Raw genomic sequence first — 15,256 nt, forward strand, 5'->3', positions numbered from 1 at the left:
AAAACGAGGTCTATCATATCTTCACCATGATTCTTTATGTTAATGCATGGCCGTAATAGTGCACAAACACTTAACCATGCATGCGCGGTGTCGCACTACAATTATATTCTGGCTGTTCATATCTTTCGTAATTAGAAGGCTCTATGAGTGCAGAGTACAATGATAGAGATTAAATTGCCCCGCTGTATCTCTAATTTTACATGGAGGCACGTAGGAGTTGCTGGGAAAGAATATTTAGAACCACTTTAGCCTTTCCTAGAACCCCACGAATAACCAATTTATCAATCCCCCAAAGACAACGCTCACCTGCATCAAGGTCCCTTGTCGTGGGAGAACCCTCTTAATCTTGAAAATTCTGAGTACTAGGATAAACTTCTCTAGCAGTTTCGAACATGTCTTAGTGATACTTAATGTAAACCGGCGGGACCGACACAAGATAGTATCAACATACTACAAGGGAATAGCGTCCAAGATGTGTCCGTATAACTCCGAACTCCATTTCCAGGAACCACACTTTTTGAAGCCAAATTCGTCGAGGCAGTCATCTACTACTAAATAACTAATCCCTTCAGTCAACTCATGATCACCTGAGCACATTCTTCTCTGGCCACATCTAGCATAAGGTGGCGCCCACTAGTGCCAATGGCTGCTTCCATGATTACACTCTCTCCGTTATCAGCTGCCCTATAAGCATCTGCATTCACACCAACCATCTCAGTCGTGACAAGCAAATCTCGTTTCCCGCTTAGGCATAGAACCATTCTCCCAGTCTCAGGAAGACCATCCAAAGCACCCAACACGCCTTCAGCTGTTTCAAATGGCCACAGGACGCTTAGGCCTGCCCGGGCACTCTCATATTGCAACTTACTCTCCCTCAACCACACCTGAACTACCTCTTCCAGACATTCAGGCGAGAAAAATACATTCCGCACCTGCTCCAGTTTCCAGCTAGGATCGTAGACTCCAGGGCCCCGGGTAACCATCCGGCGCTTCGACTCTTTGCCAATGATATATTTCCCGCCACCCGTCAACAATGCTGCAGCGATCAAGACAAGACCCGGGGCATGAATAGCTTTCGAGCAGAGGAGATATTGCAATATGCCCCCGCCAAATGAGTGGCCGACCAGCACTGGTACCTTGCCACGGCGCTCTTTAAGGTGCGCAATTGTGCATTCAACGTCGTCCGGGAAGCGGTCAAGCGTCGTCAGGAACATTAGCTTGAACCAGGAGGGCTTCCATGATGCGCCGTGGCCGCGTAGAGATAGCGCGTAGGTTGCAATACCACACGATGCGAAGAATGGCAGGAATGCTTTATAGCAGGAGGCAGAGCAGTATGCGCCGTGAAGAAAGAGGACAGGGGGAATAGCATTGTCAGGTGAAGACGGAAGAGCCGTTAGAAGCTCGAGCGGCCCTGAGGGCGAGGCGATGAGGTTAGCCATGTTGGAATCGATATCTGGGCCAGGCATTATCAACGTCACGAACTGTAGAAAGCCACAGTTCTGGTCGTTCACTGAGAGAGGGAGAAAGATGTATAGCGGCAAACGAGAAACAGTTTACCTCTTAGTAGACCCAACGTGAAACCTCAGACCGACTATTGCTCGTCTTCGTTGTTTGATATAAAATTTTTAATTACTTCAGTGCTCTTCCTTTCGTCTACTTTATTTGATAAATTAGGAAATTGCTCCTTCAATGTCTCGAAAAGGCGTTGTGATACTATCATGAGCAGTCATTCAACAACATTTCTCAGATCAAATCCCAAATTGGATCTGTAGGCTGCCAGAAGTCCTAAGTAATTGGACCTCCTTGCAGCAGACGCTCGAGGGCCACACTACTTTGGTCAGCGCGGTAGTTTTTTTACCTGACGGCAAGCTGGTAGCTGTGATCGCACCATCAAGGTCTGGGATGCAGCCACGGTGCCCCGCAGCAGACGCTCGGCGTTGATGTGGTAATTAGAAGACTATCTTTCTCTACGTATGGTTCATACTTAGAGACAGACAGAGGATTGCTAAGAATTCAAAACACCCACTCTAGTACCCTTCCCTTTCAGTTAAAACCGGTGTGCGATGTATTTGTGAAGGAGTGTTGGGTGACTCAAAATATAGAAACCTTCCTTTGGCCCCCTCCTGTTCGGCTCCTCGAGGTAACCTTCTGTTGGGTCATGGATCTAGCTAAATTACTTTTTTGAATTTAGCCTTATAACTTTTTAGCGGTTTGACTATTATACATCTCTTTTATTAAATAAGCTTTCTAAAGAAGGGACCGGGAGGACTGGGCAATTTATACACACCGTGAATCGCCACCGCAGGTTCTGGAATCATTCTCGGCAACATTGCAGTACTCCGTAGCTCTCGTGACACTGTTTGAGATTGATTGTGACGGCGCCCACAGTGTGACGCACGGGCCACCATGGTCCCNTACACATGTTACGGATATGCAAAATCGACTTCCCTTCCAACGAGGCACTAAACCTTGCCCCGCCTTGTCTAATAGAGTCCTTAGCGATTGCTTTTCAAAATATTCAAAACGTCGATTGCCTTATCAAGAAAGCTTGATTGACTCATGATTCCAAACTGTCGAATTACCCGGCTGGTTCTTTACAAGCAATTTGTACCCGTGCGACATGGTAATGATAGCCGATGCAGCAATATGGTGCACCTTCGGTGCCTGGCTTTTATCAAGTGCTGACAAAATAGTAGGCTGCCAAGACTTTACTCGCCTCATGAAGTCCAGGGCGCGAGAGTGGATAAGGTTTCCATCCCGGCTTCGCCGAATCATCTCCAACTGGAAATGTGAGACATCCAGGTCGGTGATGAAATAGGAAGGACTCTTTTTGTCAATCTGGTTTTGCCATTCCTTGAGACGCTCGTCTGCCCAAGACATCTTCTGCAACGCCTAATCACCATCCTCTTCGTCCTCCAGTAGCTTGGTGACTATCCGGACTAGGAGTATCTCCTGTGGCGCACTCTCAAGGACGCGAATAAGACCTGTGGCCAGAGTCTTAATGAATTGGTTCGGTGACTGGAGCCTAGAAGCTTCAACGAGAAGCTGAAAGAACTTATGAACAAGATTGTTTGGCCGGAGGGTCTGGGACAGGTTGTGAAAATGGTGAATGAGAGTTTTGACGATTTCCGGGCGCCTTGCTTGTTGGAGATGCCACCACGGACTCAGCAGCAACCAGTAGGGCGATTCAACCTTCACAAGTGACTCGGCGAGAAGGAACGCTTGTCTCAATATTGACCCTCCTAGGTCATTCTGACCAGCATCAAAAGCAAGATTGGCGCAGAAAAGGGCATGAGACATGTCGTGATACGGGCTCACCTTCTTGACTGTAGCAAAGAAATTGAAGCCACTCTCAGTGTCGGGGCCAGGCGACTTTTGCCATTGCTCCAATAACAACTTGTAGGTTTGGAGAAGCTCCTCCCGGATCTTGAGCTCTGCAGGAGCAGCGATGAAAGACAGCAATGGTGAAGGCGTACGGGCAACGACGTTCGAAGGTAGAGAGCCTGCTTGGCCCGCAGTCTCCAGCGTGAGTTCCGATAGACCCTTTCGTTTCAACAATCTGTCGATAGCAACCGACTTTCCGTTTTTGAAGAATACTGTTTTCTTTCCATGCTTGCGGCGCTCCCTCTGTATCTCGACCATTGCTCGAAGATCGCCGAGTCGGTTGTTCTTTGTGTAGCACCACTGCTTTAGCTTATTCTTAAGCGCTCCCAATCTTTGTCCAATCAGCCCCCTCTATCTGTATATATTCAAGTCAGACTTACGTTGGGGTGAATTGAGGTGCAAGGGAGCTCAAGATTTCTTGGTATGTCTTGCCATCCTCAATGAAATGTTTTTCTATGGTTGACTTCATCTTCTCCCATTCATGGGGACCGTATCGTCTACCCCGAGGGGCAATCACCGTCTCACGCTCAAGAGTAATGGATGGCTCGACCGGATCGTCGTCAATACCACCCGGCACTGGTGGAACGCCAGTGCTATCGAGTTCCTCTTCGTGCGGTCCATCATGATGTTCCTGAATCCAACACAAGTTGGTGTCCGAGTTGGGGATAAACCAATAGGTTGTTTGAGATACGTACCAGTTGACCAGTGACTGGATAGAACTCAAGGGGGTGTCCTTGGAACTCCATGGTTTCAAGACTTGTGGTCAAGACCCGCGCCATTGTTGGTTTGCAAGGTTGTCCACGGCTTCTGAGCCGTCCGAAAGATAAGAAAACAAAGTCCAGAAGGAGTCGCAAATCCAACAAAGAACTTATAAAATCCGTGAAGCCAAAGATGACAGGGCAGGTGACTGCAATGACTAGCTCCTCCGAGGGTCGAAAGATGCGATCTACCAGCAAGATATCTGGCCGAATGGGCAAAGCCTGGTCCTTATATCCTTGAAAGTGTCGCACTTTCGAATTAGTATGTGTCCATTAGCCTCACAACTTTAAAGGACTATGATTGGCCTGGTTGCAGAAGTTCTCCCTGTGGGGCAGACGCCCTCCCTGCTAGTATGCTTGCAGAATAATACAGCCCAACCATTTTGCAGGGGCTCGCTTATTTTAAAAACATACTAGCAGGGAGGATCTGCCCCGTTTGTGGTACCCCCTTGTACACGTGAACTTTCTGAGAATGCTGTGAATGGTCTAGTTGAAGAAGTCCTCCCCAAAGATGCCCAAGTGGCGGTTTACGCCTCGCTACTTAAAGAAATCCTGTGATTGGTCTGATTACAGAAATCCTCTTGAGCTACCCAGCCGGTGGCTGGCCCCATGGTCCGGCATGTATGTACACCACCTTGGCGCATCCGGTTGAAAGCGCGTGTTGATCGCGCAGATCAAACCACGCGGATTTATATCCAAAAATACGTTAAAATACGTTAAAATGGTCGCGCTTATTTTAAAGATAAAAAATTGTGCCGTTTGATCGCCAAGATCAACACCCTCTCATCAACTCCGGTGGTTAGCGCAGCCACGTCTGCACGGCCTTTTTGTAGGGGAAGTTTTGGTATTTTTGCTGTTAAGGGAAAGTTAATAAAAGACGCTAACCACACCGGAATTGGCGAGAGGGTGTATGTACGTATGTTCTATTATGGCCATGCACTACTTGGGGTATCGGCCGACCGCTAACTCAATACATCCTTCCATCACAGTGCTAGCTCCAGTTCAGAAGCCAACTATGAGAACTGTGTATCCGTTGCTCAACGCCATGCCCAACCAAAGAAATAATAGCAATGGTCCGGCAAAGTCACGCAGTGTCTCCGTGACTGCAAAGCCCTGTAGACTATTAGGCATAAAGAGCCAATAGGAACGGGTCCTATGTAGGGGTAAACTAGCTGCGGCCCCGAGGAGGCACCTAACCTGGCCCGGCCTGTCAAAGTCCTGTGCATGGCACGCCCTTGTGTAAAGAATAGTCAAGGCTACGTGAGAGCGTGGCCAACATACTTGGGCAATCTGGATTGGAGGCTCGACTTTCCCCAGTTTTGAAGCCTCATCATTACTACAACGCACCATAAAATACGTCTATGTTAAATGAGAGCAAACTAATTACCGAGGGATGTGGTGTCAAGGGACAGCCACAGCTGATGCTCTAACTGACTAGCAATGAAAAGCATTGTCGGCTAACGTCGCTTTGCAGTATATGTGATCATGAAAATTTAGATTCACCTCTTGTATCTCGTTTAGGAGTACAGGGTTGTGTACGGCCAGCTTCACCCCCCCCTTTAGCGAGCGCTGTGAGATTTCAAATTCGGTACTCGCATCCAATCTCGCTCAATTGCCACCAGCTGTACATAGTAATTGTAGCGAAGCCGTATGCTTGGCTGCAACAACTTTGCTTCTGGCGATCGGCCTTCTTCCGCAGTGTCGTGATCTTTATCAATATCGTGAGGTTTCCACCCATACAATATTGCTAAATTTCAGCAGCAGTTGCAGAGACAGCGTTGAATTTGCGTTTTGGCGGAGGCGTAGGCAAAAAAGGGAGAAAGAGGAAGCGTACGTCAGGCAAGTTCTAAATTGTTTAATTCTCCTGGCCAACAAGAATAATTCTCCAGGGCAACCAAAAAGGTCCTTGCGTGCAGCCACAGCCGTTCGCTATGATTACTATGTACAGCTGGTGGCAATTGAGCGAGATTGGATGCGAGTACCGAATTTGAAATCTCACAGCGCTCGCTAGGGTACCTCCCCACTCCGTGCACGTTCCCACTCAATGCACGGCATTTTCCATACAAAATCCCTAACTTTACACCCTTATAATATAACCACTATTAAAGCTATTATTATAAAATTTTATAATTAGAATATTTATAACTATATAAATATATTTTTAGCTTTATATTATATAAATTAACTATTTTTTAGCTAATTATATAGCTTTAAATTTAAGATATTTTAAAAATATTAAAAAAATTTACTAAATAGTTTATAATAAATTTAATATTAAAGCTATAATAATAAAACTTTAAATATTTAATATTTAACTAATATAAAATGGTTTTATAGTTAAAATATATATATAATTATTATAGTTAAAATATATATATAATTATTATTGTCGGAACGTTAATTACGTGACGTAGTCACGAGACTACGAAACGAGGTTAGCTAACCTGACCTTGGAGCAACCCCTTACTTCTAAACATCAATAAAACATCCAACTTTAACACTGCATACGTACCACTACAAGTAATATTTATGCCCGTTAATAAAGAATATATACTAATACTAATTAGTAGATATATAGATTAGGAAATACATAATAGCAAAGCTCAAAACCATATATTAGCTTAACTGCTAACGCGTTAGATCGTAGAGCTATCGCCCTATTTCAGTTAAAGGAGAAAACTACGTTACCCTTAAAGCTCAAGACCACGTATTAGCTTGCCGATGTGTCAGATCGCCTAGAGAATCGTATCTTTACTTAAAGAGAGCTACGTTATCCTTAAAGCTTAAAACCACGCATTAGCTTAACTGTTAACGCGTTAGATCGCCTAGAGGACCCTTAAAGCTTAAGACCACGTATTAACTTAACTGTTGACGCGTTAGATCGCCTAAAGGACCATATCTTTGCTAAGAATCGTCTACAGTATCTAAGAACTATAGATTCGTCGATAGGACACATATACCCTTATACCCTTACCTTAACCTTAACCCCAACCTTAACCTTAAACTTAACCTTAAACTTAACCTTAAACTTAACCCTCTAGAACCTTTACTTAACCTTAAGCCGCAATATACATAAAGATATAACAATATGGAAATTAATTAGAAGGAGAGAATTGCCAAGCACGGCTACGGAATTAACTTGGAGACGGCTATAAATGACAATCTAACGGAGTATATAGAGACTAAGATACACCTATATATACAATCTAACCTTATAGACTTTTTATTATAGACAGTGTTTTAGAAAGACTTTAAGGACTTTACGCTAAAGATCTTTAAATAAGTATAATCTAATACTAGATTAGAAATCTATAACTACCTAGTTAAAAGAGGAGTATATATTATTAAGTAAGATAAGAGATACCCCCTTAGCAAAGTGCTAACGGACGTCGCTAATAAAGAAGAGTTTCACAAATAAACGGACGAAGAGATTGGTTTAGCCCTTAATAATATTAAGCTAATAATTACTGTGGCTCTATAAGACCGACTTAATTCAACCTTAGATAAGCTTGCTATAATTCTACTAGCGTTAATACCCTTATTAGCTATATAAGCATCTCCAGCCCCACCACTAGCTGCTTTACTAATTCCATTAGCTATCCTAACTGCCATACCGCCAGCTACTCCAATCGCCGCTCCTGCTACCCCCGCTACCCTTACTACCCCCCCCGGTCCTTAATCCTCTAATTATAACTATATTCACGCTTTTATTAACCAACTGCTATAGCTAAGAGAGTAGCAATTATAGCAGCTATAGTAACCGCAGTAGCTATATATATATATACTACCTAAACTAGCCGTACCTAGTGTAGAATAAGGACCTAGGTAAGAACCTAAATATAGTAAGGAGGTAGCTATAATTATAAAGATCTATATAGATAACTAAAAGTATAAATAGAGTTAGTAACAGCTTTAACTTTAAGTTAACTATCTTTTATAATATCTGTAAGAGATCTAGCTTACCACCAGAAGGCTACGTAGTGGTATTCCCTAGTATACTAAAGGGGCTTACTTAGGACCACTACTATAATAGCAACCTTAAGTTAAGACCTTTTACTAAAGCCTATAACCACATACAACAGTTCTTTAAAGGGCTAGAATACTACTATAAGAACCTTATAGAGTGGAACAGCATAACCCTCTAAGGAGTTATAGATAAGAACCCTAATAAGTTAATCTATTAGAACTTCTAACTGCTTATAGATAAACTGCTAAAGTAATGTTATAGACTATATCTAGACTTCCGTATAAACCGCATTCTTATAAATAAGTTAGTTACTACTTACTAGGGAGTGCTAGCATGCCATATCGCTATCTCCAACCCTTTAGAAGACCTCTCTTAGTTAATTAATAAGCTATAATCCTCTATTATTATATAGGAAAAAGAACACCCCTTATAGGCCCTAATAAGATTGTCTTACTAAGCCTTTTTTACGGATTAATATTACTACCGAAATAACCAGGATTGAGACCGAAACACTAATCGCTATAGTAGCAATCGCCCCTATAGAACTAACGGCAGACTAAAGGCTAAGTGCTACGTCTATAAGAAGGAGGACTGCTATTTATAGAAATATATAGAGGAGGAATATAATTGGTCCAGAGATAACTATAAGAGACACTTTATTGGCATTAAGGGCCGCAATAAGGGTAACTTTAATAACTATTTTAAGCAATACGTCGCTACTTACAAAAGAGATAAAAACGATAATTTAGACTTTAAAGCCTATATATAAGACACTAACGACTTTAGGAGCGACGCCGGAGAACCTAACAATAGTTCTGCCTATATCACTACCTTTAAAACACTTACTATGGAGAAAGCAACCTCTATAAGTGTAGAGCTAGCCAATAAAGCTTATATATACCTGCTTATAGCTTTAGAACTTACTATAGAGCCCGCCACAGAACCCTATATAAAGACCGATTCATTTACCTATAATACGGCCACAACTATAGCGTTATAATACACCTTAACAATCTTTATAGGAATTATAATCGATATAGGTGCTTTACGCAAGTCTATAGCTAGCTATGGTTAATTTTAAGCTCTATAGGCTGTAGATAAGTCTATAAGTCTTAATATATTAACTAAGGGCTAAGTAACTATCTAATTTGGGATCGGAGCCTCTACGTCTATCGGAACTATAAACGTTAACAGCCCTATAGGCAAGGTATAATTCCATATTATTAAAGCAGATACTTCTTTCCTACTTTGCTTAGTAGATATAGATAGACTCTATATTAAATATAATAACCTAAAGGACGTTATTATTACTCGCACTAAAAGAGTGCTAGTAATTAGACAATTTAGCCACCTATTTCTCTTATAGAGCTTCTCCTTATAGTCTTATTTAGTCGAGTCTTTTAATATAAACCCTTGCTATTTAACTAACGTAGAGCTACGACGTCTATACCGTTAATTTGGTTACCTATTAGTTAATAAACTGCAAAAGCTTCTTAATAAGGCTGGCCACGGCTATAATACTAATAGATCTGCTATTAAAGAGCTAACTAGGCTCTACCACCACTGCCAGAAGTTTAGTAAATCTCTAGGTAGATTTCGCTTTACCTTATAAGACAATATTAATTTTAATTATAATATTATCGTCAATATTATATATATTAGCGGCTCCCCCCTATTATACGTAGTTAACGAAGCAACCTAATTTTAAACTGGCAGATAGCTATAAAACATCAGCGCTAAGTACACTTAGGATATTCTACGAATATACTAGATTAATAGCTATTTAAGACCACTAGACTTAATCACTATAGACGCTAGGAAGAACTTTATTAGCAAGGAGTTTAAGTACTACGCCGCTACTATAGGAGTAACCATAAAGTCAGTTCTAGTCGAATTACACAATTTTATTAGAATAGTAGAGCGCTACTATAGTCCGCTATAACAAGCCTACTAAATTATTATAACTAAAATCCCTAAAATTAGTAAGGAGATAGCCCTATAAATGGCTTTTAAAGCTATTAATAACACGGCTGGCCCAGAGGGCCTAGTCCCTACACTCCTAGTCTTTAAAGCCTACCCCTAAATGGTTAAATCGGACGCGCCATCACCTTTAGTTATATAGCGAGCTGCGGCTATTAAGAAAGTAATAGCGGAAATATAGAAGCTATAGGCTAAACAATAGATCGCTAATGCTTTTAATATGCGAAATGGACCACAAACTAACGCCATTTATGGCCTCCTACCTAGTTCACCTGTTTTAGTCTGGAGAAAAGGTAACACCAGCTAAAGTAGTTATTGGGATGGGCTATATACGCTACTTACCGTTAATAGTAAAACCTATACTATAAAGCTACTAAACGGGCCTATAACCTTCCACTCTATGGTTATAAAACCTTACCTACTAGACCTATAAGACTTAGTTAAACCATAAGAGTTTATTAAATTAGCTAAACTAGTACCTTTACTAGCTAAACCTTAATTGTTACCTAAAGCTGAACTATAGCCACTACCAAAGCAAGGCAGAAGTTGCCCCCGTAAATACCTATTATTTACGGCCGTCGCAGATATAGCTATTATAGAGGCTATAATAGATTTATAGAATAATAGGAACACCTAATTTAGCGCTTTATAACAAAAGGAGGTTATAGGCCTACTTAAGAAAGGCGTCTTTAAGATTATTAAGCTATACAATATGCTAAAGGGGGTTAAACTTTTTAATTTACGGTTTGTTAACAAGATTAAGAATAAGGGAACTAATAAAGCCGTTAAGAAATCTTAACTTATTGTATAGGCCTATAATAATTTAGAGAAAGAGCTAGTCCTTACTTAGTCACTAACAATTCAACGAGTTAGCCAGCGGCTAATTCTCTGTATCGCCACTATGCTACTATAGACACGACTTTACCTCTAAGATATCTTACAAGCCTATATCCAGTCTACTATAAACCTAAACCGCGAGTTCTATATACGACCACTATATAAGCTAAATAAACAATTAGGAATTAATAAGGACTCTATTCTAAAGGTTATAAAGCCACTTTATAGAGTACCTAAAGCTGGAAACTACTAGTTTAAGACCTACTATTTATACTATATTAATTAGCTATAAATAGACCAGTCTACGTACAACCTTTGCTTACTTTACAGCGATAAACCTTTTAGAATCATCGGCCTACAGACTAATAATATACTATTTCTTATAGATAATACCTTTATAAAAGCTAAATAAAGCAAACTATATAAGGCTAAATTTATAGCTAAGGAATAAGAGTAACTAACCGCTAATATACCAATTAAGTTTAATAGAGGATTTATCCAATTAATATAAGATAGAAGTATTACGTTAACATAAAAGCGCCAGTGTAAGAACCTTAGCGTGGTTAACACTATACTGGCAGATAGCACTAGCTCTAGAGGAGTTACGCGTAACCTACTTACGCTAAGGGACTAGTATATCGCTTAACGTGCCAGAGGAGCCTATATCGCCTTAGTTTGTTAGCTAGAGGCTTTATTTAACTTATCCTTTACTACCCAGATAATTAACCCTAAGGAGGTAAACGTAAAGGAGTTAAATAAGCGCCTAAGTTGGCAGACTCAGAATTTACATAGAGGTCTTAAATTTATTAAACTGGAGGCTAAGACCTTATAGCTCCTAGTCTTTATAGACGCTTCCTTTACCAATAATAAGGACCTCTCTTCGTAGATCGGCTACGTTATTATACTAACTAATGCTATAAAGAAGGCTAATATTATCTATTAAAGCTTAATTAAGTATAAAAGAGTCACTTAGAGCGTACTAGCTTCTAAACTCTATAGTATGGCCCACGGCTTTAATATCGGCGTTGTAATTAAGTCTATAGTAGATAAGATCCTATAAATTAACCTCCCGCTTATACTCTGCACCAATTCTAAGTTACTATATAACTATCTTATACGACTCGGAACTATATAAGAGAAGTAATTAATGATTAATATAATATGCTTATAATAAGCCTATAAACGCCGGCAGATTATAAAGGTTAAATAAATTAATAGTAAAGCTAACCCTGCAGACGCGATAACTAAGGGGAAGCCTTATATCGCCCTATAGCGACTTATTAACACAAACCAAGTCAATATATAGGCTGTAGGTTAGGTTAAATAAACGGACCCAACTTTAGCTTAGTAGGGCCGGCAGAATTTGGCAGAATTTAGCAATATAGTAGAATTTAGCAGAATTTGGTAATATGGCAGAATTTGGCAGAATTTAGCAATATAGTAAAACTTGGCAGAATCTGGTAGAATTTAGTAATATGGCAGAATTTGGTAGAATTTGGTAATATAGTAGAATCTGGCAGAAAATTGCTATTACGTATTATGGATGGAAGAACTAGCTATTATATATACGCTACAAATAGTCTAGAAGTAGACTTGACCTTAGAGTATAGATTAGCCTCCTTTTTAGAGTTACTCTAGTGTTAGAATGTTAATTACGTAATATGGTTATAAGACTACAAAACGAGGTTAGCTAACCTAACCTTAGAGCAACCCCTTACTTCTAGACATTAATAAAACATCCAACTTCAACACTGTATACGTACCACTATAAGTGATATTCGTGCCCGTTAATAAAGAATGTATACTGACAATTATAGTTAAAATATATATATAATTATTATAGTTAAAATATATATATAATTATTATAGTTAAAATATATATATAATTATTATAGTTAAAATATATAATTATTATAGTTAAAATATATATATAATATTATAGTTAAATATATATATAAATTATTATAGTTAAAAATATATTAAATTATATAGTTAAATATATATATAAATTATAGTAAAATATATATAATTATTATAGTTAAAATATATATAAATTATTATAGTTAAAATATATATATAATATTATAGTTAAAATATATATATAATTATTATAGTTAAAATATATATATAATTATTATAGTTAAAATATATATATAATTATTATAGTTAAAATATTATAATACTTTTAAACCTTTAATTATTTTAATAAAAATAACTTAGTTAAAAAGTTATATAATAAGTATATCTATATAATAATATTTTCTAATATACTACATTTTATCTAAATAATATAATAGTATAAAAAATTCCTAATTAATATAATATTTTTTAAAGTAATTATATTTTTATTAAAAATAACCTTGTTGGTATATATATTTATATCATATATATAAAGCACGTAATCTACGCGAGACGCGTATATATACTATTAACACTATATTAGAAAACAAGCAATTATCTAATAACTAACACCGCATATGTATTGCAATACAGTAATATTTGTGTACGTTAATTAAAGTATATATACTAACACTAATTAGTAGATATATAGATTAGGAAATACGTAATAATAAAGCTTAAAACTACGCATTAGCTTAACTACTAACGCGTTAAATTGCAGAGTTATTACCCTATTTTAGTTAAAGAAGAAAGCTATATTACCCTTTATTAGTAACATAGGGGAAATCACTAATACTACTCAAGTAGATACAGTGATGGAAAAGCTTATTGTATTAGATAGGGGAGGGTAAGGAACTTAAGGTTCCTTACCGCGCTAGTGCCACGACGGCACGTAACGGCAAGTTGCCTCACGTGACGGCAATTTGCCGCACGTAAGGGCAAATTGCCTTACTCCCGATACTAGCAACTTTTCTTTTTATAGTTACTATCTATATATAAACAGACCGTATGCGATAATATAACAGTAGGTAAAATATAGCAGACTTTGGTAGGTAATACGCCTTATTCTACTAACCCGGACTTCTGCTAGCTAATTACGATTTTCTATACCCGGCATGGAAAATCGCTATTGGCTTGCTTACCACTAGCGCCTTAGCGGGTTTGCCTTTATCATTGCATCTACTAAGTTATCTTGGCCATTAATCTATTAAATCTTAAAGAGTTCTCGACGCTTGTAAGATTGCTATAGTGCTATAATATTAATTATAAGGCGCTTCTTCTTTGTAGTACTAAGCTTAACTAAATACTTATAGAGGGAATATAAGTCGGTGCATACGATTATAGGGATAATGGGAAGTTTAAGTCAATCTATAATTATCTTTAAGGTAGTTCCGATTGCAATTACTATATTAACTCCGCCGACTATTTTATATATCTCTAACGCTAGAACGCTTTAAGTAACGCGCTTACTCTTAGTTAAGCTCTAATAGATAAGATTACCGTAGATTATAAAGTCATTCTCTCTAGTAGATTCGTTCGCGATAATAATCTTATATCCTAGCTAGAAGCTAAAATCTTTATTATTTATAAACGACCCATTAACAAACACAAAGAGCTTAGTGGTGGGAAAATTAATAGGTATATAGAGTAGTCCTTAATTAAGATAGTTTATTTGCCAGGAAAGACGCTTATTTAGGGTAAGAACGTTATCCTTAGTTAGTTTCTGGTATTAAGCGGCAATAGAGAGATTAAAGGAAGCCTTAGGTTAATAGATAGAAGCAACATAAGCTTTATAAGCGCGTTGCTCCACGTATCCTTACTTTAGAGAATTAACATTAATAACGTTAATTTTCTTACCTTAACCCTTTTAGCGTAAAGCAATAGAATCCTTATTTAGGGAGAGGATGCATCTATTAAAGAGCAATAGTGTTATTAAACTAAGTCTTTCCTTTAGCTTCGCTATAAGATTTGCCTTTACTAGCTTGTCTTCTTTAAGAGCTAAGAATTGGTTATCTCCTAAGATAATTATATCGTTGGTTTATATACTAACAATTCTAAATAGGGTTCCTATAGTTATAATAAGGAAGTAGGGATCGAATATAGAAGTAGTTATTAAAAGCTTCTCCTTATAGTGCTTGCTGTAGGTAGCCCACTAATAGGTTCCTACTTTTATAATTCCATATAATAGCTTAAGAACAACCATAATTATATCTTTAAGATATTAGTAGCGAATTTATTCTAGAAGATATGCCAATATTAAGCACTAAAGGTGCGTCTCTAATTAGATGTAGGCTTAAGTGATATCTTATAAATAAACTACCATTCCGTTCTTTATTAAAGAGGGAGCTAGTACAACAATAACTCGCTAACTAGCTTATTAAATTATAGGGGATTACGTAAGAATTACCTCCTTACTATTATCGTTATAACC

The 15,256-nt window shown here is 38.4% G+C and overlaps 2 protein-coding genes across 2 annotated transcripts; both read right to left on the minus strand.

Moving 5' to 3' along the window:
• Positions 1-478: 478 nt before the first annotated feature.
• K441DRAFT_618904 (alpha/beta-hydrolase) lies at positions 479-1,464 on the minus strand. The gene has a single exon (XM_067645850.1). It carries the CDS (start codon positions 1,437-1,439, stop codon positions 573-575), a length of 867 nt encoding a protein of 288 aa, XP_067499269.1. The 5' UTR covers positions 1,440-1,464; the 3' UTR covers positions 479-572.
• A 1,300-nt stretch (positions 1,465-2,764) lies between these two features.
• Positions 2,765-3,861, minus strand: K441DRAFT_269101 (uncharacterized protein). The gene has a single exon (XM_067640866.1). The coding sequence runs from the start codon at positions 3,640-3,642 to the stop codon at positions 2,893-2,895; it is 750 nt and encodes a 249-aa protein (XP_067499270.1). The 5' UTR covers positions 3,643-3,861; the 3' UTR covers positions 2,765-2,892.
• Positions 3,862-15,256: the final 11,395 nt, after the last annotated feature.

The sequence above is a fragment of the Cenococcum geophilum genome, assembly GCF_001692895.1.
Source record: "Cenococcum geophilum 1.58 unplaced genomic scaffold K441scaffold_53, whole genome shotgun sequence".
NCBI classification, from domain to species: domain Eukaryota; kingdom Fungi; phylum Ascomycota; class Dothideomycetes; order Gloniales; family Gloniaceae; genus Cenococcum; species Cenococcum geophilum.

Coding starts and splice junctions, on each gene's coding strand:
- K441DRAFT_618904 (XM_067645850.1), bottom strand. CDS start 1,439: ATGGCTAACCTCATCGCCTCGCCCTCAGGGCCGCTCGAGCTTCTAACG.
- K441DRAFT_269101 (XM_067640866.1), bottom strand. CDS start 3,642: ATGGTCGAGATACAGAGGGAGCGCCGCAAGCATGGAAAGAAAACAGTA.